Source organism: Oryctolagus cuniculus, chromosome 19 (genome assembly GCF_964237555.1).
Source record: "Oryctolagus cuniculus chromosome 19, mOryCun1.1, whole genome shotgun sequence".
Taxonomy (NCBI): Eukaryota; Metazoa; Chordata; class Mammalia; order Lagomorpha; family Leporidae; genus Oryctolagus; species Oryctolagus cuniculus.
The window spans coordinates 16056226-16078796 of NC_091450.1; the positions used below are offsets into that span (position 1 = coordinate 16056226).

Consider the following 22571-nt stretch of genomic DNA (forward strand, 5'->3'; position numbering starts at 1 on the left):
AAATGCTAGGAAAATATCCCCCCAGGGGTAGCCCATTCCTGCTGGTGCTTTGGGAGGTTCAGTCTTGAGACCCTGGGTGGGAGTTGGGTGCTGGACTTGTTCAATACTTTGCCTCCAGGGGCTGGCCCAAAATAGGAGTTCAGAGTCATTGCCCCTGTTTTTTTTTTTTTTTTTTTTTTTTTTTTTTGACAGGCAGAGTTAGACAGTGAGAGAGAGAGACAGAGAGAAAGGTCTTCCTTTTGCCGTTGGTTCACCCTCCAATGGCCGCTGTGGCCGGTGCACCGCGCTGATCCGAAGGCAGGAGCCAGGTGCTTCTCCTGGTCTCCCATGGGGTGCAGGGCCCAAGTACTTGGGCCATCCTCCACTGCACTCCCTGGCCATAGCAGAGAGCTGGCCTGGAAGAGGGGCAACCGGGACAGAATCCAGCGCCCCGACCGGGACTAGAACCCGGTGTGCTGGCGCCTCAAGGCGGAGGATTAGCCTAGGGAGCCGCGGAGCCAGCCCAATTGCCCCGTTCTTGCTAAGCGTAAGGGAACTGCTGCCCTGCCCGAGACCCCCATCCCCACATGGTCCTTTAGGTCAGCAGCTCTCCTGAGCATCTAAAGGGATGCACAGCACTGTGGCTGCTTAAACCCCCAGGACAAGCATGCAGAGAAGAGATTCGTGCTTCTGATCGCAGGCCTAACCTCTCCCTGCCCCGCTCTTGTTGCCTGAAGTTTATTCTGCACCCAGAAACCAGAGGGCCCCTTCAAGCTGGATCAGATTCAGGTACCTCCCTGGCCTGAGACCCTTCTGGCATCTCACAGACTACAGAGGAGTGCCTTGCAACCGACCTGTGATGGCCAAGGCTATGATGCTGCTGCAGCCCCACTTAACTTTCCCTGCTCATCTCCTCCCTCTCTCCCCTTCTTTCAACAGGCTCCAAGGACACTGTCTTATTTCTAATTCTAGAACACATTAAGCTCATTTTCTCCTTGGGGACCTTTGCTTTTGTGAGGACCTTTTTTTTTTTTCTTTTTAACTTATTTGAAAGTCAGACAGCAAGAGAGAGATCATTCTCTCCCATGCACCAGTTCGCGCGCCCAAATGCCCACAATGGCCTAAGACGGGCTAGGCAGAGGCCAGGAGCCAAGAACTCAGTCTGGGTCTCCTACTGGGTGGCAGGGACCCAACTACTTGAGCCACCACCTGCTGCCTCCCAGGGCGCACATTCGCAGGAAGCTGGAGTCAGGAATGGAGCTGGGACTCACACTCAGGCACTCCGATCTGGGATCAGGGTAGCATCCCGAGCACTATCTTCACCACGCACTAACTGCCCACTCCTCTTGTGGGGATCTTCTCATCCCATCCACACCCACTCTTCCCTCCCTTTGCAGCTGTCTTCTTGGCCTAGCACTCACTGGGAGTTGTAACAACATAGCAATTACAGACTCATCTGCCCATTTGCTATGCATTGATTCCCCCTGTAATATAAGGCCCCTAAGAGCAGGGGTGGCATCTTCCGTGTTTTTGGCTGTGTCCCTGGCACCTGGAAGAGTGTCCAACACATAGCAGTTTCTCAGTAAATGTCTGGGAAAGGAATGAGTGAGTAAACAGTCTCGTATGCATCGAAGGAAGAGAACTTGAGAATTATTCTGACTCTTTCCATTTGTAAACAAGGGAACTGGAGCCCAGAGAGTGAACGTGACTTGCTGGACGTCACACAGTTCCCACGTAGCAGAGCCAGGGCTTTGCAACTCTGCGCTCAGCTCCCTAACTTCTTCCCCCTGAAGTATGTCCTCCATGCCTTCTATTGCAGACTCGGGAAAAACATGGACTACACAGCGGCAGAGGACAGGATGCAAAGTGTGGATGCCGACCAGGGCAGGGCCCTGCCCTTCCTGACGGAGACACATTGCATATCAAATCATGTTCACCAAGCACAGGATCTCACCAGAATCCCTTCTGTGGGTAAGCCAGGGCAATCTGTTGAGTTCCCACCTTCCTTATCAAAGTAGGTATGGTAGAATAGTAGCAATATGTGGTAATGCTGGAAATTATAATGGTATTAGTGGGAGCAGCAGCAGCAATAGTTGTCAACTACTAGCAATGCTACTAATGGAAATAAAAGTGGCAATGACAACCACAGCTAGCATTTAGTAGGTGTAGTGTATGCTATTAACTGAATTGTGCTCCCCATCCTGATCCATCAGCTGAAGCCCTATCCTGACCATGGTGGTACAGGTTAAGCATCCCTAACTCCCAAAATCTGAGTGCGCCAAAATCTGACATTTGTAAAGTGCCAACATGATGTCACCGGTGCAAAGTTCCACACCTGACCTCATGGGATGGGGCACCGTCAAAATGATTGTGCACTAAAAATATTGTGTAATATTCCCTTTGAGTCGTGTGTATCAAGTGTGTGTGAAACCTAAATGAATTTCATGTTTAGACTTGGGTCCCATCCCTAAGACATTATGTATATGCAAATATTCCCATTCCCCCAAAATCCCAAATCAAAACACTCGAGTCCTAAGCACTTCAGATAATGGATCCTCAACCTGTATTTGGAGACGGGGCCTTCGTTAAGGTTAAATGAGGTCACAGGGTGGGGCTCTGAGCTGACAGGACTGGCGTCCTTATATGAAGGGGAAGAGGCATCATAGTATCCTTTGTCCACCTGCCACAGGGGAAGGGCTGTGCAAAGACGCCGAGATGGGACAGCCGTTCGCAGTCCCAGTGGAGAAGCCCTCACCAGAAACCAGACTTGCCAGCCTCTCGATCAGGCCCCTCCCAGGCTCCAGGATCGTGAGCCGCATGTTGTTTAAGCCACTCAGCCTATGGGGTTTTCTTATGGTAGCCGAGCTCGCTAACAGTGTGTTCTAGGTCTCAGGCTAAATGTGCTCCCTATTAAAGTCCTCGCATCAGCTCGTACCAGAGCGCTTATTATGACTCCCACTGGAAGTGCAGTGACTCGCTCAAGGTCACGCAGGGAGTACAGGATCTGTCAGCAGAACTCAGATAAAGGTGTGGCTGCCTCCCTAATCTCCTATTCAGCACATCTGGGGTGAACCTCATTTAGAAGCCACTCGCCCAGCATTACTCACCCCAGCGACAACTCAAAACAGAGACTTTGCAGCACCAAGAATCCCAGTGATGTCCCCGTGGCTCTCTCACGGTAAAGAGGGGGCAGTCACTGTGGCCCGGCGGCTTAAACCGCCACTTGTGATGCTGATGGCCACATCCCACATTGGAGTACAGCTTCCAGCTTCCTGCTCACGCACATTGGGAGGCAGCAGATGAGGGCTCAAATGCTGGGGTCCCTGCCCTACAGGTGAGAGACCCACCTGGAGTTCTGGCCCCCTGGTTTCACCCTGACCAAGCCCTGGCTACTGTGGGCATTTGGAGAATGAACCAGTGGATGAAAGATCTCTCTCTCTTTTTCAAATAAATAGAAACAAATAAGTAAATAAGCAAGAAGGCAAACAGGCACTCATACTGAACGGTCCGACTCAGACACTGATGAAAATGGGAGAGTGGTGTCCCTGGTTTCAGGCCACGTGGAGGAGACTAACTAGCCTTGCATTTCTGGAAGGCCCAGGCACCCCTTTGTTCTGCCACCACCACGCCGGCACCTCCTGCAAGGTTTCCTTACCATATTCACTTCCCCCCATGGAGGTGCTGAGAATGGTCTCGTTTTCTCGGTTGTTAAACGTGTAGCAGTTCCCATACATCGGATGATGGAAAAGTGTGAAGTTCCTACGGAGCAAGAAATGGGTCAGACGGGGCCGGGCTGAGAACGCCCCTCGCACCGCTTAGCTGAAGTCTGGGATAAAGTTCTAAGGGAGCCAGGGGGTGATGGACGTGGCCCACTTTCCCCTCGTCTCTCTGATAACGTGGGAAGCAAGGCCCCTCGGCCAGGTTGACAGACATTGGTCCAAAGACAGACTCTGCTTCCTGTTCTCCCTGTTGATCCTCTCACCCCCATTTCTGTCTCAGCCAACACTTGACATCTTTCCACTCCAAACCCCAGTCCTAGTAAGTGATCCCCAGGGGAGAAGTCCTGTCATCTGTGCCCTTCTACCATATGCCGTTTGTGACTTTAACTTTTAGAGTACCGTGATCTCTGACATTCGGTCTCCACACGTCTACACCAATAAGTCCACTAACATGGAGCAAGGTGAGATGAGTTTAGCATTTAAAAAGAGTGAAGTGAGCTCATCAGATAAGCAGGAACTCCTTCAAACCTGCCGTTCACCTGCCCAGCCACCACCCAGGATCTGTTATCCTGAAGGAACAAAGGTTTGGAAGCGCACATATTGGACCTAGGTCTCTCTCCCTCCTGTCTTCCCTCGCTTCCTCTGCTAGACCAGGTCGGTGCTGCTCTGTTGTTGGTACCTGTGATGGGACGGTAACATACCAGGTTCTGTGCACCACATCAACTTTTTTTTTTTTTTTTTTTTGACAGGCAGAGTGGACAGTGAGAGAGAGACAGAGAGAAAGGTCTTCCTTTGCCGTTGGTTCACTCCCCAGTGGCCGCTGCGGCCGGCGCACCGCACTGATCCGAAGCCAGGAGCCAGGTGCTTCCTCCTGGTCTCCCATGCGGGTGCAGGGCCCAAGCACTTGGGCCATCCTCCACTGCCTTCTCGGGCCACAGCAGAGAGCTGGACTGGAAGAGGAGCAACCGGGACAGAATCCGGCGCCCCGACCGGGACTAGAACCCGGGGTGCCGGCGCTGCAGGTGGAGGATTAGCCTAGTGAGCCGCAGCGTCAGCCCTCATCTTCTTTTAATACACAAGGTTCTAAGGTTCAACTACTCTGAATACACGATGTTCTGGGCCCATTATCTACTACTCCTAATATATAAGGTTCTACGCACATCATCCACTGCTCTGTGCTCTATGAGTAATCTAACGAGTTTAAAGCTATTTTGACTATACCAGGGACACCTTACGCACTGGCTCCAGAACCCAGCTCCTGTGTTTTTTTTTCCAGAGGGCAGAGCCAGTGAGAAGATCCCCTTTGGTTCCCAAGATGTCTAGCTGAGCTGGGGGTGTGTGCGAGGGGTCCCGTGGCCAGGGCTGCTGGTCCCCGGGGCCTGAGCGAGCAGCCTTCCCGCCTGACCTGGCATCGCAGGACATTCCATCGAAGAAGCAGGTGACCAGCAGCTCCTCGGCAGAATAGCTCATGTTGATTTTCTTCTCCAGAGGCACCTGAGCCATGATGTTCATGTAGTGCAGCTTGTACCACTCCTGAATGGCATTGATCCCGGAGCTGAAGGTGTAGGTGGCACAGTCAGAGGAGTCATTTGGGCACTGTGAGAGGAGACACCGGGCAGGAGCCATCAGTCCTACTGCTGTGGGTCAGGCTCTCAGGGGAATAGGAGGGATATCCAGGGCAAGGATGGGTTTCCTCTGAATTCCGGGGGCTGGGAGAGATCACCCTTAAGTCTCAGGGACCAGAAGAGAGCTAAGCAAAGAAGCATACTGAGTCCCACTTGCTTGCCCATCATCCGTCCAGCAGGCAAGAATCCAAAGCAGCTTCTTCGGAGACCCAGACGTCTAGGGTCCGGCTGATTAACGATCCCTGGTTCCTACATACTCTTTCCTTTTATGTAAACATCAAGATGTCTGGATTCTAGCCCAGACCCTGACGCCACTTCTCGATGGGCTCCTGAGCGAGGTATTATGTGTACGTTTTATCAGCTATAAAACATTGCCTGAAGTGCAAACCCTGCCCACCTAGATATGAGAGTTGTCGAGAAGAACCACACATGAAAATATACAGTAAGGAGAGCTTTACAGAGGAGCTGTGTATTTCAGGTGGCCTTAACACCCAGGGCTTAGACACACTCCTGAAAGAACAGATGTCAAAGATTTCATGTTGGAAGCAAGGGGAATTGTGTGGGCATCCTAAGAAAGCGCCCAGAAAGATCTGGAAGCCTCAACAATTTCCAGGAGGGCCATTTTCCAGGATCTGTGAGTAGAGCCCACAATTAGCAGTCAAGGCTACAAGAAGTAGCTCCTGTCCACCAGAGGTGGCTGGGGCGTGCTGATCAAGCTTGCCCAGGAAGGTGATGGATTGATTTCCTGGAGTGGCTACCCCTCCATGGGGGGCCAGAAGAGGAGATGAGAAGTCAGGCTACGGAAGACAAGTGCTTCTGCTGTCTAGGACCTGTTTTCTACCTTTGGGAGCCTGTACCTCCATTTTAATTTGGGTACAGTCTGATGAGACTGTCCACCAAGAAGCTCCCTGCCCATTAGCCAAGAGGCGATCAGCTGACGCAAATTTGGCCAACCAGACAGTCCCAAGGTGGAATCTGACCCTTACTCACTCACAAAAAGACAGAACATAATGGAGGCTTCAGTGTTCAAAATGACTTCATCTCCTGCCACTTAGATCCTTGGATCTTGCCCATCTCAGTCCTTGGAGACACCTCCATGAGCTCCTTCTGAGTCCCTTTCTGGGATATTTTCTCCTCCTTGAGAATGCACGAGTGGGTTTCCACCGCTTGCATGCAAATCACACAGATCAGATCTGTTTCTTCCCGCCTGTCCACAGGGGCTAATGGCTAAGGAAGAGTCCCTGGATCTGCGAGCCCCAGCCCATCCCACACTCCAGACCGAGAGGAAGTGAATCTTACCAGCTGGAACCCCACCACTTTCTTGGACTCATGGACCTGCACGACGTTCGAGGCCTTGTGAATGATGTTCCCACTGATTTTCCGCTTCCGCCCAGTGAAGAAATCCCGGGCCTTGCCCTTCTCATCCCGATTGAAGATCAGCAGCGGGACCAAGTTGAGGAATTTGGGCCGGACGCCCTCCCAGGCTGGACTCCAGGACTCTGTGTCACGCTGTTTCCGAGACTTGACCTCCGAGAAGCCATACAGGGACTTCAAGGCCCCTCTGGTTTCCTGCTCCAGGTCAGCTAGCAGGTCACGCACGACACTGTACCTGCCAAGGTGGGAAGGGAGGGTCAGGGAGGGGGCTTATCCACGCTGCTTTCCACCAAGGTGGTGGGGGTGGGCTCTGCGGGTTGTGGCCCCTGCCTTACCTCCTGGCCAGGGACATCAGGGCCTTTCAGGACTTGGCCCATCCAAAGTGATCCCTGGCTCTGGAAAGTGGAAACAGACTACTAGGTGGCCCTTGTGTGACATTCTGTGTCTTCGTCCTGCCACCCCTGCCTACCTGCTCTCTGGGTGTGTTGATGACTGGGCCCCAACCAGCATTTCTGGAGTGGTGACTGTCGGGTGCCTCCCATAAACCAGCTTCAATGAGGACAAGTAAATGACTGCTAACCAGAGTCTACCCAGGCGCAGGCTCAGTCCCCACCCAATGCACCTTGCTCCTGCCCCCTGGCTGTCCTGGGGTCAGTGTTGGGAGGGATGTGGGGGTGGTGACTGTTACCATGACAACCACCAAGAACACAGAGGAATGGAACAGGAGTTGAGTGAATGAAGCATCATGCCTGTGGCCCCGGCATCCCATATGGGTGCCAGTTCAAATCCCGGCTGCTCCACTTCTGATCCAGCTCTCTGCTAATGGCCTGGGAAAGCAGTGGAGGATGGCCCAAGTGCTTGGGCCCCTGCACCTGCGTGAGAGACCTGGAAGAAGCTCCTGGCTCCTGGCTTTGGATCAGCGCAGCTCCAGCCGCTGCGACCAATTGGGGAGTGACCCAGTGGATAGAAGAGACCTTTCTTTCTGTCTCTCCCTCTCTTTGCCTGTGACTCTACCTCTCAAATAAATAAAGTCTTTTAAAAAATGAAATCTTTAAAAAATAAAAAAAGTTCCAATGTGTTTACTTTGCATGCACATGTACACATGTGCACAGTTACACAGCCTGATTGCTAATTAGAAAAATGTGATTATTTTGTTTGTATTTTACTCCGCCATGGCAATGGAGGCTGCATTGGGGTTGGGCTGTTGACTTCCACGTCCCAGATCCTAGTACGGTGCATGAAAATTTGTAGATACTGAGTGAATAATTGTGGAACAGATAACGGGTGGGATGAAGGGAGGGAGGAAAGGCGAAAGGCAGAAAGACTTGCAGGGGGATGCGTCCTCGACTCGGCTTGGAGTTGCCACCAGCTCACTGAGGACGCTGGACAAGTTGGTTTCCTCTGATAATCTCTGCCATCGTCTCCACCGGCTCTTCCTTTCTCCTCCCCTCCACCCTGCACCGACAAATCCCGTTGGATTCTGACCTGCCTCGTGGACCGCTTTTCCATAATCCCGAGAAGGACACTGAGGACACACTGAGAGCAGGTCCTGAGGCTGACAACAGGACAATCCCCGAGGGCAGGCCCACCCCTGCCCACGGCCCAGCCGTCTCAGTCGGTGGGGCTGGGCTCTCCAAGATGCAGTTGGGGCAACCGAGATGTTCCCAGAAGTCACCAGGGTGACACTTGTGAGTCACATTCCGGGGAGAGTGAGGGTGCAAGCTTGGAGAGCTGGAACGGGGCGGCTAAGCCGGGCTTAGGGGGTGGCGGGTGTGGAGGCTGGGGGTAGCTAGCTCCTTCCAGGTCCCACCTACAAGCTCAACTACTCCTTGTAGCCTTGGCTTCTGCCTCCCCAGAGCCACCCCAACCTCAGAAGTGGCGGACAGCAAATGGTACAGATTTGGAGCCTGGGATGGGGGCAGTTTACCAGTGTTGGCAACTAATTCAAATTTTCGAAAAGCAGGGAGGGTGTTGTGGCACCGCTTGGGACACCTACATTCCATGTCAGGGTGCCTGGCTCAAGCCTCAGCTACTACTCCACTTCCGATTCAGCTTCCTGCTAATGCACAGCCTGGGAGGCAGCAGACACAAGTGGTTGAGTCCCTGCACTCATGTGGGAGACCTGGATGGAGATCCTGGCTCCTGGCTTCAGCCTGGCCCAGCTCTGGCTGTGACAGGCTTTTGGGAATGAACCAATGATGGAAAATCGTTCTCTCTCTCCCTTGCTCAATCTTTCAAATAAATAAAACAAATAAACTAAAACTTTTCTGAAATTCCAGAGGCTGCAGTGTGCCACCCTCTTCGAGGGGGACTTGGGCATCTGGAGGGGGCGTGCCCTTCGCCCCCAGAGCCCCGCTCCCACCTCTTACTTGTAGGGGTTGATGTTGCAGATGGTGACGGCCGGAAAATCCAGCTTCTGGAAGTGGACCTTGATGGAGACGGAGACCGTGTAGAAGGAGAAGACGAGCAGAGCGCACTGCCAGAAGATGAGGCCCACGGCGGTCAGCGTGAAGGCAATCCAGAGCAGGCGGCGGAGGCGGCCGGGGGACACCACGATGCGGCGACAGCCGTGGGTGTTGGTGTTGAGGCAGTACCACCGCATCAGCTCCTTGATTGTGGGCGCCTGGGGGCCCTTCACCGGCAGGTTCTTCTTGATCTTGGCTTTGATCTTCTCACCAGGAGCCATGGTGGGGAGGGGGCTTGCAGGGTGGGCGTGCTGGAGGGGACGGAGGACAAGCAGGTGAGCTTGGACGCGTTGGCTGGTGGGGGCTGGGCAGCACCAGCCCACCAGCACTTAGAGGCTGCTTTCCCCTTTCCCTCCTGCATGGGCTGGGTACTCCGCATTCCAAGGTCCTGGCCTCTTTTCCAGGACCTTGGCTTTTGGCCACTTTCTCCCCACCCCCCTTTGTCAAAGAGGCATCCTCCTCCTCTAACAGCCCCAGGCCTGGCCCTGTGCGTGCTGGGTCACTTGAACCTGTGCATACTGGCTGGACAGGCTGAGGGAACCTTTCCCCTGGGTTCCTGGGCAGCAGCGCTGAGAGCAAGCCCAATCAGCACCTCTCTTATCAGGCACGGGTACTGCAGCCCGTGCCTTATCGCCTCCAGGAGCCTGGCCCCCCTGAAGGCATCATTCCTATCTCATCATGCCCCCTGGTGCCTAGTACTATGTGTGTGTGTACGTGTGGCACAGGGCAGGTACTTAGCAAGTTTTCACAGACGGGAGCGATCTGCCTGGCGAATCTCCCAGCAGCCGCTTGGATCACGTTCCCGGCCATGTTTTCCCAAGCTCTGTTTCCCCACTGCTGCTTTCCTGCAAGTGGAATGATTTCTGTTTCATGTCTTCTTGTTACAGTCAAGTCCTTGAGCGTCTCTAGAGCACCTGATACCATAACCACAACTATGGGGCCACTTGTATTTGCCAGGCAGTGCGCTATATTTCCTCGATTTTAACATACTGATTTGGGAGAATGCTCCTTGATTTAATAACAGCGTTGAAGGACAGAATTGAAAAGCGAGTTACTGCATTCAATGAGCTCAGAGTGCAAAATCACACAGCTTTTTGGTGCAGAAGCTGAATTGGAAACTTGCAGCCTTAACCAGCATGGTATTTGCATTTTTTTTGAAGATTTATTTATTTATTTGAAAGGCAGAGTTACAGAGAGGTGGGGGCAGAGAGAGAGAGAGAGAGAGAGAGATCTTCCATCCTCTGGTTCACTCCCTAGATGGTTGTAATGGCTGGAGCTGGGTGGATCCAAGGCCAGGAACCAGGAACTTCTTCCGATTCTCCCACGTGGGTGCAGGGGCCCAAAGACTTGGCCCATCTTCTACTGCTTTCTCAGCCATAGCAGAGTGCTGGGTTGGCGGCAGCTTTACCTGCTATGCCACAGCAGTGGCCTGACATTTGCCTTTGAGGGGCCAGTATTGTGCCGCCCTCCCCAGCCCCACCCCACCAAAGTAGACTGTTTACTAACAGACCTAGCATTAAATATAGGAGGAAGGGCAGGCGCCGTGGCTCACTTGGTTAATCCTCCACCTGTGGCGCCGGCATCCCACATGGGTGCCAGGTTCTAGTCCTGGTTGCTCCTCTCTTAGTCCAGCTCTCTGCTGTGGCCTGGGAGGGCAGTGGAGGATGGCCCAAGTGCTTGGGTCCCTGCACCCGTGTAGGAGACCAGGAAGAAGCATCTGGCTCCTGGCTTCGGATCAGCACAGCACTGGCTGTAGTGGCCATTTGGGGAGTGAACCAACAGAAGGAAGACCTTTCCTCTCTCTCTCATTGTCTATAGCTCTGTCAAATAAATAAAAAAAAATTTTTTTTTAAATATAGGAGGAAAACAAAGGGATCCTGAGCTATTCTGTTTCCAAACTCTAGATAATAACTAGGACTTTCTCACTAACACCTGCGAGTGCTAGTGTCAGAGTGTGTAGGTGGACATGCAAACTGGGTCCCCTGTGCCTTCCACAGTGACAGAGGCAAATTAGGGCACATTCTAATTTCCAGCTGGGCATCCAAGGAGGGGCACCCCAACCCTGCAGAGGGCCTGTGTCCAGGATAAGGACTTTGGGGTGTCCCCATTGGGTAGCTGGGTATCCAAGGAGGGGCGTCTCATCCCCGCAGAGGGCCTGTGTCCAGGATAAGGACTTTGGGGTGTCCCCATTGGGTAGCTGGGTATCCAAGGAGGGGCGTCTCATCCCCGCAGAGGGCCTGTGTCTAGGATAAGGATTTTGGGGTGCCCCCACTGGGTAGCAGGGTATCCAGGGAGGGGCGTCCCATCACTGCAGAGGGCCTGTGTCTAGGATAAGGACTTTGGGGTGCCCCCATTGGGCAGCTGGGCATCCAAGGAGGGGCATCCCATCCTTACAGAGGGCCTGTGTCCAGGATAAGGACTTTGGGGTGCCCCCATTGGGTAGCTGGGTGTCCAGGGAGGTGCGTCCCATCCCTGCAGAGGGCCTGTGTCCAGGATAAGGACTTTGGGGTGCCCCCATTGGGTAGCTGGGTGTCCAGGGAGGGGCATCCCATCCCTGCAGAGGGCCTGTGTCTAGGATAAGAACTTTGGGGTGCCCCCATTGTGTTCCTTAGCAGGATCCTGTGCCAGTGGTCATATTCCTTCTGTGACTTGGACCCATGAGATACAACCCGGTATTGAAAGTTGGGGCAAAGCAGGAAGGCTTTCAAGGTGAGCTTTGGGTTTGGGGGTACCGGGGAGACATCCTGAGGCAAACTGCTCCAAATACTGCCTGCACTTTCAGGATTTCGCTGGAAAGAAGAACCCCTCTCTGGCCCTCACAAGTATGCTGTTACCGTCTCAGCAAGAGGAACATAATTCACCTGGTTTTGTGGCTTTAAATATTGCCCATCCACACCACCTCCACCTCTCTTGGAACAAGTCCCAAACCCAAAAAGTCAGCAAGTTTCTTTTTTTTTTTTAAATGAAGTCCAGGTTTACATCTCTGTCAATTTTTTATTATATTATTTTATTTTATTTATTTATTTATTTTTACAGGCAGAGTGGACAGTGAGAGAGAGAGAGAGAGAGAGAAAGGTCTTCCTTTTGCCATCGGTTCACCCTCCAATGGCCGCCGCAGCCGGCGCACTGCGCCTATCCAAAGGCAGAAGCCAGGAGCCAGGTGTTTCTCCTGGTCTCCCATGGGGTGCAGGGCCCAAGCACTTGGGCCATCCTCCACTGCACTCGCTGGCCACAGCAGAGAGCTGGCCTGGAAGAGGGGCAACCGGGACAGAATCCGGTGCCCCGACCGGGACTAGAACCCGGTGTGCCGGCGCCGGTAGGTGGAGGATTAGCCTAGTGAGCCGCGGCGCCAGCCCATCTCTGTCAATTAAAACTGCAGAAGCTGTGACCCGGCAGCTCCCGTCCCCAGCTCTCAGGTTTCTCACTGAAGACGACTCTGGGGGTCCCTGTGCCCCACCAGCCCCTTCCCCAGCACAGTGCAGGAGGAAGGAAGTCAGAGGAACCACAGGGCAGGAAGGGATCCCATCCGGATCCTCGCAAGACAGGCAACTGCTCGCACAAACCGCATTGCAACTCCAGAGCCAAACAGGGCTGCAGCTGCCACCTGGCCAGGCTGCGGGACTCAGCCTGCGGCCCCTGCAGAAGCCGTCACACGGCACTCACTCCTCCTGCACGACTGACAGGGGGGACCTCGCGTACCTTGAGAGGTAGGCATCGCCGTTTCCCACGCCGTGCCAATGAGTCTGAGACACCAAGAGGTTAAGGAGCTTGCCCAGGGTTACATTAGAAAGTGGCTGAGCCGGGACGTGAACCCAGGAGTCCGCACTTTAAACTGCAAGCGATGCCGTTGCTCAAATACTAATTACAGCAACAACAACAGCTGTATCGAGGGCTGACTCTACACCTGTGTTTTTTTCCCCATTACCTGATTGACTAATCACTATGCTTCAATGAGATGCTATCAATGCTCCCATTTCTCAGAGGAGAAAATCGAGGGGCAGAGAGGTAGGGTAATGTGCTCACGGCCACTCGGGAATGCCGCGTTCACATTCCACGGCAGCGACTCGCCATCGCACCGCCCTCCCCTATCCCTGACCTTGCCTCTTCCCCAGCACAGACAGGGAGCCTGCAGCCCGCGCGGAAGGGATGGGGGATCGCCGCGGGGCGCCCGGTGCCCCTCTCGGCCGGCCCCCGCCGGCTCCGCGTGGAGACACCCGTGGCCCCGGCCGCGTCCGCCCCTGGGAATCTGGGCCGAAGCCGCAGGAGAGAAGCCAAGTGTTTGCTTCCTTCGGCATCCACAGGCACGCCGGGAGCATTCCAGAGCCAGGACGGCGCGAACGCGGGCGGGCCCCCGCGCCTCGCCCAGGTTGGAAGAGGCGAGGTGCGGCCCCCGACCCTTGGGCCCCACTTCAGAGCGGTTCGTGAAAACCTCTATCCCGGCTGCGTGACCGCCCCGGCCTCCGCGTGGGTGGACGCTAGAGGACCGGACGCCCACTGCCCCGCGCGCAGGTGCCACACCATCCCGGCCACCCAGCAGCAGCCGCTGGCCGGCGCCTGCCTGGTCACCGACCTCCGCGAAGCCCTGGCGCCCCGCGGCCGCTCCAGGGACTGGAGCAGGTCTGGCCCCACCGGATGCACTCACCTCTCGGTTTCGAAGGCAGAGGACTCGCGGGTGTGCAATCGGGCAACGCTCCTCTTCTGCTCCGCGGCAGCAAGAGCATCCCCAGCAGAGCTGCCACCAGCTCTTGTGGGCCGGGTCTGGCCCCGCCCCCACGAGCCCCGCCCCGGCCCCGCCCCTACCTGTCCCAGGTGTGCAGCCCCGGCCGCCGAGACCTTGCGGCAACCTCGAGCAGGCTACGATTGCGCAGCGCCCCCTGCCGCCCTGAGGCCGCTCTGCGCCCGCGCCCGGCCTGCGCGGGACCGGTCGGTGACACTGCGCGTGCCTGCTGCCCCCTTGAGGCCGCCTTGCTCCCTGCAGCCCGCTGCGTGCGGGCGTCGCCTCCCGCACCGCGCGCCGCAGTGCCTGGGGACTGCCAGGCACCTTCCACCCTGGCCCAGAGACCGCAGCCTCCCTGCCCAGCACCAGCAGGACTCCAGACCCCAGACTCCCTTGTGAGGCTGCTTCGTCACCCTCTGCGTCCGGCTGTGGGCAGCACGGGTTGCTCAGGCTTTGCTAGATACAAGAAAGGAGGGAGGGACCCTAGACACACTGGGCGCAGCCCTGCTAAGTAGGGAAGAGAGGCCACTCACATCCCACACCGGAGCGCCTGGGTTCCAGTCCCGGCTCCGCTTCCCAAGTCCAGCTTCCTCGGGAAAGCAGCAAGTGACCGTGCCTGGGTTGCATGTCTGGACGCCTGGCTCAGCCCCAGACTCTTAGGGACATCTGGGGAGTGAATCAGTGGATGGGAGATTCTCTCTCTCTGCTTTTCACATAAAATGAAAATAAGTTTTTAAAATTTTTAATTTCAACCATTTCCTAAGAATACATGTTGGCTGTGAAAAAGTGATCATCCGTGCCCGCCCCAAACCATGATTATTAGCTGGGACGTGTGCACATAGCTACATACCTATCAGATATACTCAGAGATCTCGTGTGGTGGGATTTTGAAGTGCGCACTGCTCTTTAACTTCTTCAGTTTGTTTTAGTGACAACGCACAGTTAAATTCTTATGAAAATTAGCCAGATTTTTCCACCTTGTGATCTATTATGGGCAATTTTCCTTGCCAATATGTACATTTACCTAAGTATTCCATTCGCGTAATTTATTATTATTTTTTTATTTGACAGGCAAAGTTAGGGAGAGACAGAGAGACAGAGAGAAAGGTCTTTGTTCTGTTGGTTCCCCCCTCAAATGGCTGCTATGGCTGGCGCGCTGTGCCAATCCGAAGCCAGGAGCCAGGAGCTTCTTCCTGGTCTCCCATGCGAGTGCAGGGGCCCAAGCACTTGGGCCATCCTCCACTGCTATCCCAGGCCACAGCAGAGAGCTGGACTGGAAAAGGAGCAAATGGGACTAGAACCTGGCACCCATATGGGATGCCGGCGCCGCAGGTGGAGGATTAACCAAGTCAACAATAGCACTGGCCCCGCATAATTTATTTAATCAACATAACCATACATTTATTGTTTCCAAATTTCTCTGATTGCACATTGTTCTCTATGACAGCTTCTTGTACATCTTTGTTTATTTCCTTCAGATTAACTTGTCCTAGTAAATTTTCTTGCTGTTAATGTACTTATACAGTTTAACTGGGACAACAAAAAGAATGGTTAAAACTGTGGTACAAGGCAGTATTCAGAACTGAATAACAGAATGAATGTGTGCAAGTGCATAAATTTTTTTTTTTTTTTAGAAGACGAGTCCAGGCGGGCTGACTCGAGAGCCATACCCTTTTTTTTTTTTCCTTTTCTTTTTTGACAGGCAGTTAGACAGTGAGAGAGAGACAGAGAGACAGAGAAAAAGGTCTTCCTTCCATTGGTTCACCCACCAAATGGCCGCTACGGCCAGTGCGCTGCGCTGATCCGAAGCCAGGAGCCAGGTGCTTCCTCCTGGTCTCCCATGTGAGTGCAGGGACCCAAGCACTTGGGCCATCCTCCACTGCCTTCCTGGGCCACAGCAGAGAGCTGGACTGGAAGGGGAGCAACTGAGACAGAATCCAGCACCCCGACTGGGACTAGAACCCAGGGTGCCGGCGCCGCAAGCGGAGGATTAGCCAAGTGAGCCTCGGCGCCGGCTGTGCATAAATGTTTAATGAGGCATTCTCTCTCAGGAGAGGTTTTACTGATTTGTGTTGTTTGGTGTTTTTGAATCTATACATGTGTGTATATATACATATTCGTTGTAGAAACAGATATATGTGTTGGGGCAGGCACTGTGGCGTCATAGACTAAGCCTCCAACTGGAGTGCCAGAATCCCATATGGACACCAGTTCGCATCCTGGCAGCTCCACTTCCAATCCAGCTCTCTGCTATGGCCTGGAAAAGCAGTAGAAGATAGCCCAAGCCCTTGGGCCCCTACACCCATGTGGGAGACCTGGAAGAAGCTCCTGGCTCCTGGCTTCGGATCCACCCAGCTCCAGCCGTTGTGGCCATTTGGGGAGTGAACCAGCAGATGGAAGGCCTTTCTCTCTGTAACTCTACCTCTCAAATAAATAAATAAAATCTTTAAAAAGTTTAGAAAAAGAATTATATATGTCTATGTATCACACAAATATATTTATTTATTGTGGAAACACAAACTATGTGTGTTAAGTACACATATACATTTTATATATGTGGTCATGTTCCACAGAGTGACATTTTGTTCAGTGAGAAGTCACGTATACAACAGTGGTCTTGTAAAAAATTTCCTGAAAAATTCCTATTGCCTTGTGACATCATAGCACAATGCACAATGCGTTCATTACTAATCAACCGTGCTGCCAATTGTACAAAAGCGTAGCCCAGGGGCAGGTGTTTGGCCCAGCAGCTAAGCCACTGGCTAAGATGTCTGCATGCCGTATTGGAGCACCTGGGTTCAAGTCCCAGCTCTGTGCCTGATTCCAGCTCCCTGCTAATGCCCACCCTGAGGGGCAGCAGGTGATGGCTCAGGTAGGTGGGGCCCTGTCACCCACACAGGAGGTAGGCTTAAGTTCCAAGCTTCTGGCTTCAGCTCTAGCCAAATCCTGGCTGTTGCATGCATTTGGGGAGTGAATGAGCAGATATGAGAGCACTCTCTCTCTTTTTAAAGATTTATTTATTTATTTATTTATTTGAAAGGCAGAGTTACAAAGAGGCAGAGGCAGAGAGAGAGAGAGAATCTTCCATCTGCTGGTTTACTCCCCAGATGGTTGCAATGGCCAGAGCTGTGCTGGTCCAAAGCCAGGAGCCAGGAGATTCTTCCAGGTCTCCCACGCAGGTGCAGGGGCCCGCCAGGCACTTGGGCCATCCTCTACTGCTTTCCCAGGCCATAGCAGAGAGCTGGATTGGACAAGGAGCAGCGAGATATGAATTGGTGCCCATATGGGATGCCAGTGCTGCAAGTGGAGACAGCCTACTAAGCCACAGTGCTGGCCCCTCTCTTTTTCTTTCCATGCCTCTAAAATAAATAATGTTTAAAAATATATCATGTGGGGCTGGCACGGTGGCACACTAGGTTAATCCTCTGCCTGCGGTGCTGGCATCCCATATGGGCACTGGGTTCTAGTCCCGATTGCTCCTCTTCCAGTTCAGCTCTCTGCTGTGGCCTGGGAGGGCAGTGGAGGATGGCCCAAGTGCTTGGGCCCTGTACACACATGGGAGACCAGGAAGAAGCACCTGGCTCCTGGCTTCGGATCGGCGCAGCCCTGGCCGTTGCGGCCATTTCGGGGGTGAACCATCGGATGGAAGATTTTCTGTCTCTCTCACTGTCTGTAACTCTACCTATCAAATAAATAAATAAAAAATCTTTAGCAAAATATATCATATACAATTATGAACAATCCATAATACTTGAAAATAAATAATATTACCAGTTTATGTACTTGCTATACAGTGCTTTGTATCATTATTTATAAATAGACTTCCACTTATAAACTTGAAGTTTACTGTAAAACAAGCCCTGTGTGATAACCTGTGGGGTTCCTGTCGCTCCCCCTCTTCGTGGAGGAACGACACAGGACCCTGCGCTGTTCTTTCTGTCTGCTCGGCCCTCCCCGGGTTTGCTGCTGGTTCTTCCCGGGTTGGCTACTATCCCTTCCACCTCCGTGGAAGGGCAGTTCCCCCTGGCCGCATTCCCCACTTCCGCAGGGGAGCGGCACACCGCCGGCCGGCTCTTCTCGGGGGCTGCACAGGTGTTCCTTCAGCTAGATGTTCCCCATAGATGTTCCTGGTGCATGCCGTCTCTCTCCTCCTTTATAGTCCTCCTCCGCCAATCCCAACTCGGCTGAGTACGCTGCTCTCCAATCAGGAGCAAGTCCTACAGTTAATTGGTTGAACTGGAGGCAGCTGTGCGGAAGCTGTTTACTTCTCTCCCAGCGCCATATTGTGGGAGAGCAGATGCATAGAATAAGTCCTAATTCGAGTAACTTAGTCTAGTCCGGATTGCTCCCCACAGGTTCCACTGACCGCAGCCTCCCTCTAGCAAGAGCCATGTGGAGAGATTGACCTACACCATGTAGATTCGTGTAAGTGCACTCTGGTGTTTGTACAACAGTGAATTTCTCATAACCTGCCCCCTTCATCAAATGACACATGAATATGAATATATCACCTGTACTGCAAAAGTACAAAGAATGCTTTTGGTAGGTGGCAGGCTAGTTGAAGTCAGGGATAAGACATGAAATCAGATACATCAAATCGATGTCACTAGAGGACAGAATGAATTTAGACTGCATTGGCTTCTCTGTGAAAGTCAAGTTAAAATCTACACACAGTGAAGTGCACAGATCTTCAGGGTGCAGTTCCGTGGGCTTCCGTACAGGTGCACACTCACAGCCATCACCATAATAACCATGAAGAACATTCGCATCAGCCCAGGAAGCTCCTTCGGCCTCTTTCTACCCCATTCCCACACAGGCGATCGCCGTTCTTTCTCTCCCTCTGGGAGCATCAGTTCTCCTATTTGTAAAATACCTCGATCCACCGCTCACTACTTCTGGGGCCACCACCATGCTCAATCCATCCTCATCGCTCACCTGGTCATTGCAGTGGGTTCATTGCCCCACTGAGTCTGCCCCCTCAGCCTACAGGCAATGCAGAAGTTTCCGACTAATGAAAATTACAGCATGTCACTTCACTGTTTAAACCCATTCAGTGGGGGCTGGCGGTGTGGCACTGCGCATAGAGGTGCCACCTGCCCACTTCTGATCCAGCTCCCTGCTAATGTGCCTGAGAAAGCGGTGGAGGATGGCCCAGGGGCTGGATCCCAGCCATCCATGCGGGAGACCCGGATGAAGCTCCTCACACCTGGCTTGGGCCTGGCTCAGCCCTGGCTGTTACGGCCATGTAGGGAGTGAACCAGTAGATAGAAGGTCTCTCTCTTTCTGTCTCTCCCTGTCTCTGTAATTCTTTCAAATAAATAAATCTGAAAAAAAGCAAACAAACAAAAAAAAACCCATTCAGTGGCTTCTTACTTCCTCCAGAGTGAAAGCCAGTGCTTGTGGCCACCTACAAAGCCCTGTGTCACGTGGCCCCACTGCTACTCTGGCCTCCCCACCTGCCATTCTTACCTTTGGCTCCTCACACAAACTGGCTCCCATGATGTCCCGTGACTGTACCTATCGCTGACATTAGTCTTGAGAAAATTTAGTCTCAAGCAACAGAAACAGACTCAAATGAGCATAAGCAAAACCAAGAAACTATTAAATAGATGCATTCATCGTTGTTTTACAGGATCCAAAGAATCCATTCTCTAAGGAGAATGGGAACGGGGAACATTCTGGATCCCTCAGAAGGATTTGTGGGCTTTCTTGAGTTTCCAAAGCCTATCCTAGTCTCAGTGGAACCCCAGGAAACATCTGATGGGCCGTGGGCTAGCCAATGAGCTGGCTTCTTTGGATCAGATAGATGGTCTCAACCCTGATCCAATCAGCTAGCACCATGAGGGTAGGAATGAGTGGAACAAACCTAAGTGCAGAGGTTCACCACCATGGACAATTCTCGGAGAATATGACTGAGGAAGAAATCCTAAAAGAAAGGGAATCAACCCTTCCCCTTGTTTTCAACATACCCCTCCTAAGCCACTTGGGAAAAGGCAGTATTACGTGAGACTCACATTGTCCTCTAACCCACAGATTTTATGGACTTGACCATTCACCCCATTCCTCAATCCAGGTGGCTCAAGTTGAGCTGACCCCACATTTGGCTGTAAGTATAGACAATCAGCTTATCTTATCACTTAGGTCACAGTGTTTTGTTCAGGAATGGGCGTGGGCCCTTGAGAGTCAGGTCCGCCCAAGAATTTGCTGGAAGATTTCAAAGGAGAGCTCTTTCTTGGGGAAACCAGAAACAGGACTGTGTGAGCCAAGAACTTGGGCCTTTGAAGGGAAGCCATTGCAGAGAACTGCAGAGGCGGGGAGAGCTCCAGTTCGAATGATAAAAGGTGGGTCTCTGGACCCAGCCCTAGCTGGGTTTGCCTCCTGGAATTTGAGACAATAGGCTTAAAAGTCTATTTGAGTGTCTCCAGTCAAGAGAGACAATAGGCTTCCTGCCGTGCTCAGACATTGTGAATTTACTTTCTCTCACTAGGAACCGAAAGAGCGCCAACTACCAGAGAGGATGAGGATCCTGCCTTCTCATTTGATTGACTGTGATGATGTTGTCTTGTGCTTTGTGAACTGAGTGTACTCCATAGCCAGTCTCAGATATTTATCTACAAATCCAGGCAATGTTTTTCCATGTCAGACAACACAAGTTGAGGGCCCTGTGCTTCTAATAGGCAAGGGGGAATTAGAACTGTGACCTGATCCTGGGTCTCTTTAACTTATCTCAAAGTAAGACTCAAAAGTTCATCAAATTATTTCCCCAGGTCCTATGCCTTAATGTAAGTGGTGTGGGCTCAGTGAAACTCAGATTTCCAGGCTCACATTTATAGTATGCAACAGGATGGCAAGTTTCTAAGAAATTATCAGTAATGACTTACATGACTTGCTGGACTGTTGAGAAATTCCAAAGGCCGTTCTTGTGGTTTCTAAAAATATTTATTTATTTATTTGAAGGCAGAGTTACAGAGAAGCAGAGGCAGAGAGAGAGAGAGAGGGAGAGAGAGCAAGATGTCTTCCATCTGCTGGTTCACTTCCCAAATGGCTGCAATGGCTGGAGCTGTGCCGATCTAAAGCTAGGAGCCAGGAGCCTCCTCTGGGTCTCCCATGTGGGTGCAGGGGCCCAAGGACCTGGACCATCTTCCACTGCTTTCCCAGGAGCTGGATGGGAAGTGGAGCAGCTGGGACTCAAACTGGTGCCCATATAGGATGCCAGCACTATAGGCGGTGGCTTTACCCACTATGCCACAGCACTGGCCCTGCTATTCTTGTATTTTAAAAATATTTTAGAAGCGGCCGGCGCCGCGGCTCACTAGGCTAATCCTCCGCCTAGCGGCGCCGGCACACCGGGTTCTAGTCCCGGTCGGGGCGCTGGATTCTGTCCCGGTTGCCCCTCTTCCAGGCCAGCCCTCTGCTGTGGCCAGGGAGTGCAGTGGAGGATGGCCCAGGTGCTTGGGCCCTGCACCCCATGGGAGACCAGGAAAAGCACCTGGCTCCTGGCTCCTGCCATCGGATCAGCGCGGTGCGCCGGCCGCAGCGCGCCGGCCGTGGCGGCCATTGGAGGGTGAACCAACGGCAAAAGGAAGACCTTTCTCTCTGTCTCTCTCTCTCACTGTCCACTCTGCCTGTCAAAAAAAAAAAAAATTTTTAGAAGCAAAGAGTTGAAGAGACAGACAGACAAAAAGAAAGCTACCTGGGTCACTCTCCAGTTGCCAGGAATGGCAGGGGCTGGGATAGGTTGAAGCTGGGAGTTAGGAATTAAATCTAGGTCTCCCACATGGGCAGCAGGGACCCAACCACTTGAGTCACTACCTGCTGCCTCCCAGGGGGCACAAATTAGCAGGAAGTTGGAATCAGGAACACAGCAAGGACTTGACCCAGATACTCTGACATGGAATGGGGGTGTCCCAACCAGTGTCTTAGCAGCCAGGCCAAACACTAGCCCCACATCATTCTTATTTATTAGTCAGCTCCTAATTCCCTATGACCTGGGCACTATTTCTGTGTATAGTCTTAGATTGGATCAGTCGCATCCATTCTTGAACTATGAAAGAAATCTCAGTTTGGTTTTTATTCTCTGGGAACATATATTTATCCAAAGGCACACATATGCTTTGTCTTTCTTTTTCAAAGTAAACTATGGGGGCTTGCACTGTGGTGAGGCAGGCAAAGCCACTGCCTGTGACGCTGGCATCCCATATGGGTGCTGGTTTGTGACCCAGCAGCTCCATTTCTTATTCAGCTTCCTGTTAAAGGTCTGAGAAAAGCAGTGGAAGATGGCCCAAGTGTTTGGGCCTCTGCCATCCATGAGGGACACCCAGATGATGCTCCTGGTTTTTAGCTTTGGCCTGGCCGAGTGATTACTGTTGCAGCCATCTGAGGAGTGAACCAGCCAGCAGATGGAAGATATCTCTCTCCCTGTCTCTATCTCCCTCTCTCTCTGTAACTCTTTCAAAATAAGTAAACAAGTATTTAAAGACAGAAAAATAAACTATGATTTTATTGTGAAGTCATCATAGCTGGAAAATTAAATCAAACAGTTATATTTGGCCAGTGCTGTGGCGTAGCAGGTAAAGTTGCCACATGCAGTGCCGGTATCCCATATGGGCACCAGTTTGAGTCCCAGCTGCTCCATTTCCAATCCAGCTCTCTGCTATGGCCTGGGAAAGCAGTAGAAAATTGCTCAAGTCCC

At 52.5% G+C, this 22571-nt stretch overlaps 1 protein-coding gene across 2 annotated transcripts in view; it reads right to left on the minus strand.

The window, feature by feature from the left end:
- Positions 1-22571, minus strand: part of SCNN1G (sodium channel epithelial 1 subunit gamma) — a 63439-nt gene that overhangs the window by 18942 nt on the left and 21926 nt on the right. Inside the window, 7 exon segments of one of the 2 annotated variants that reach the window (NM_001082126.1) lie at positions 3635-3738; positions 5104-5294; positions 6623-6711; positions 6714-6721; positions 6723-6932; positions 9067-9413; positions 13805-13863. In NM_001082126.1, coding sequence (NP_001075595.1) covers positions 3635-3738; positions 5104-5294; positions 6623-6711; positions 6714-6721; positions 6723-6932; positions 9067-9383 — 919 coding nt within the window. In that variant the 5' untranslated portion in view covers positions 9384-9413; positions 13805-13863. 2 annotated transcript variants of the gene reach the window in all.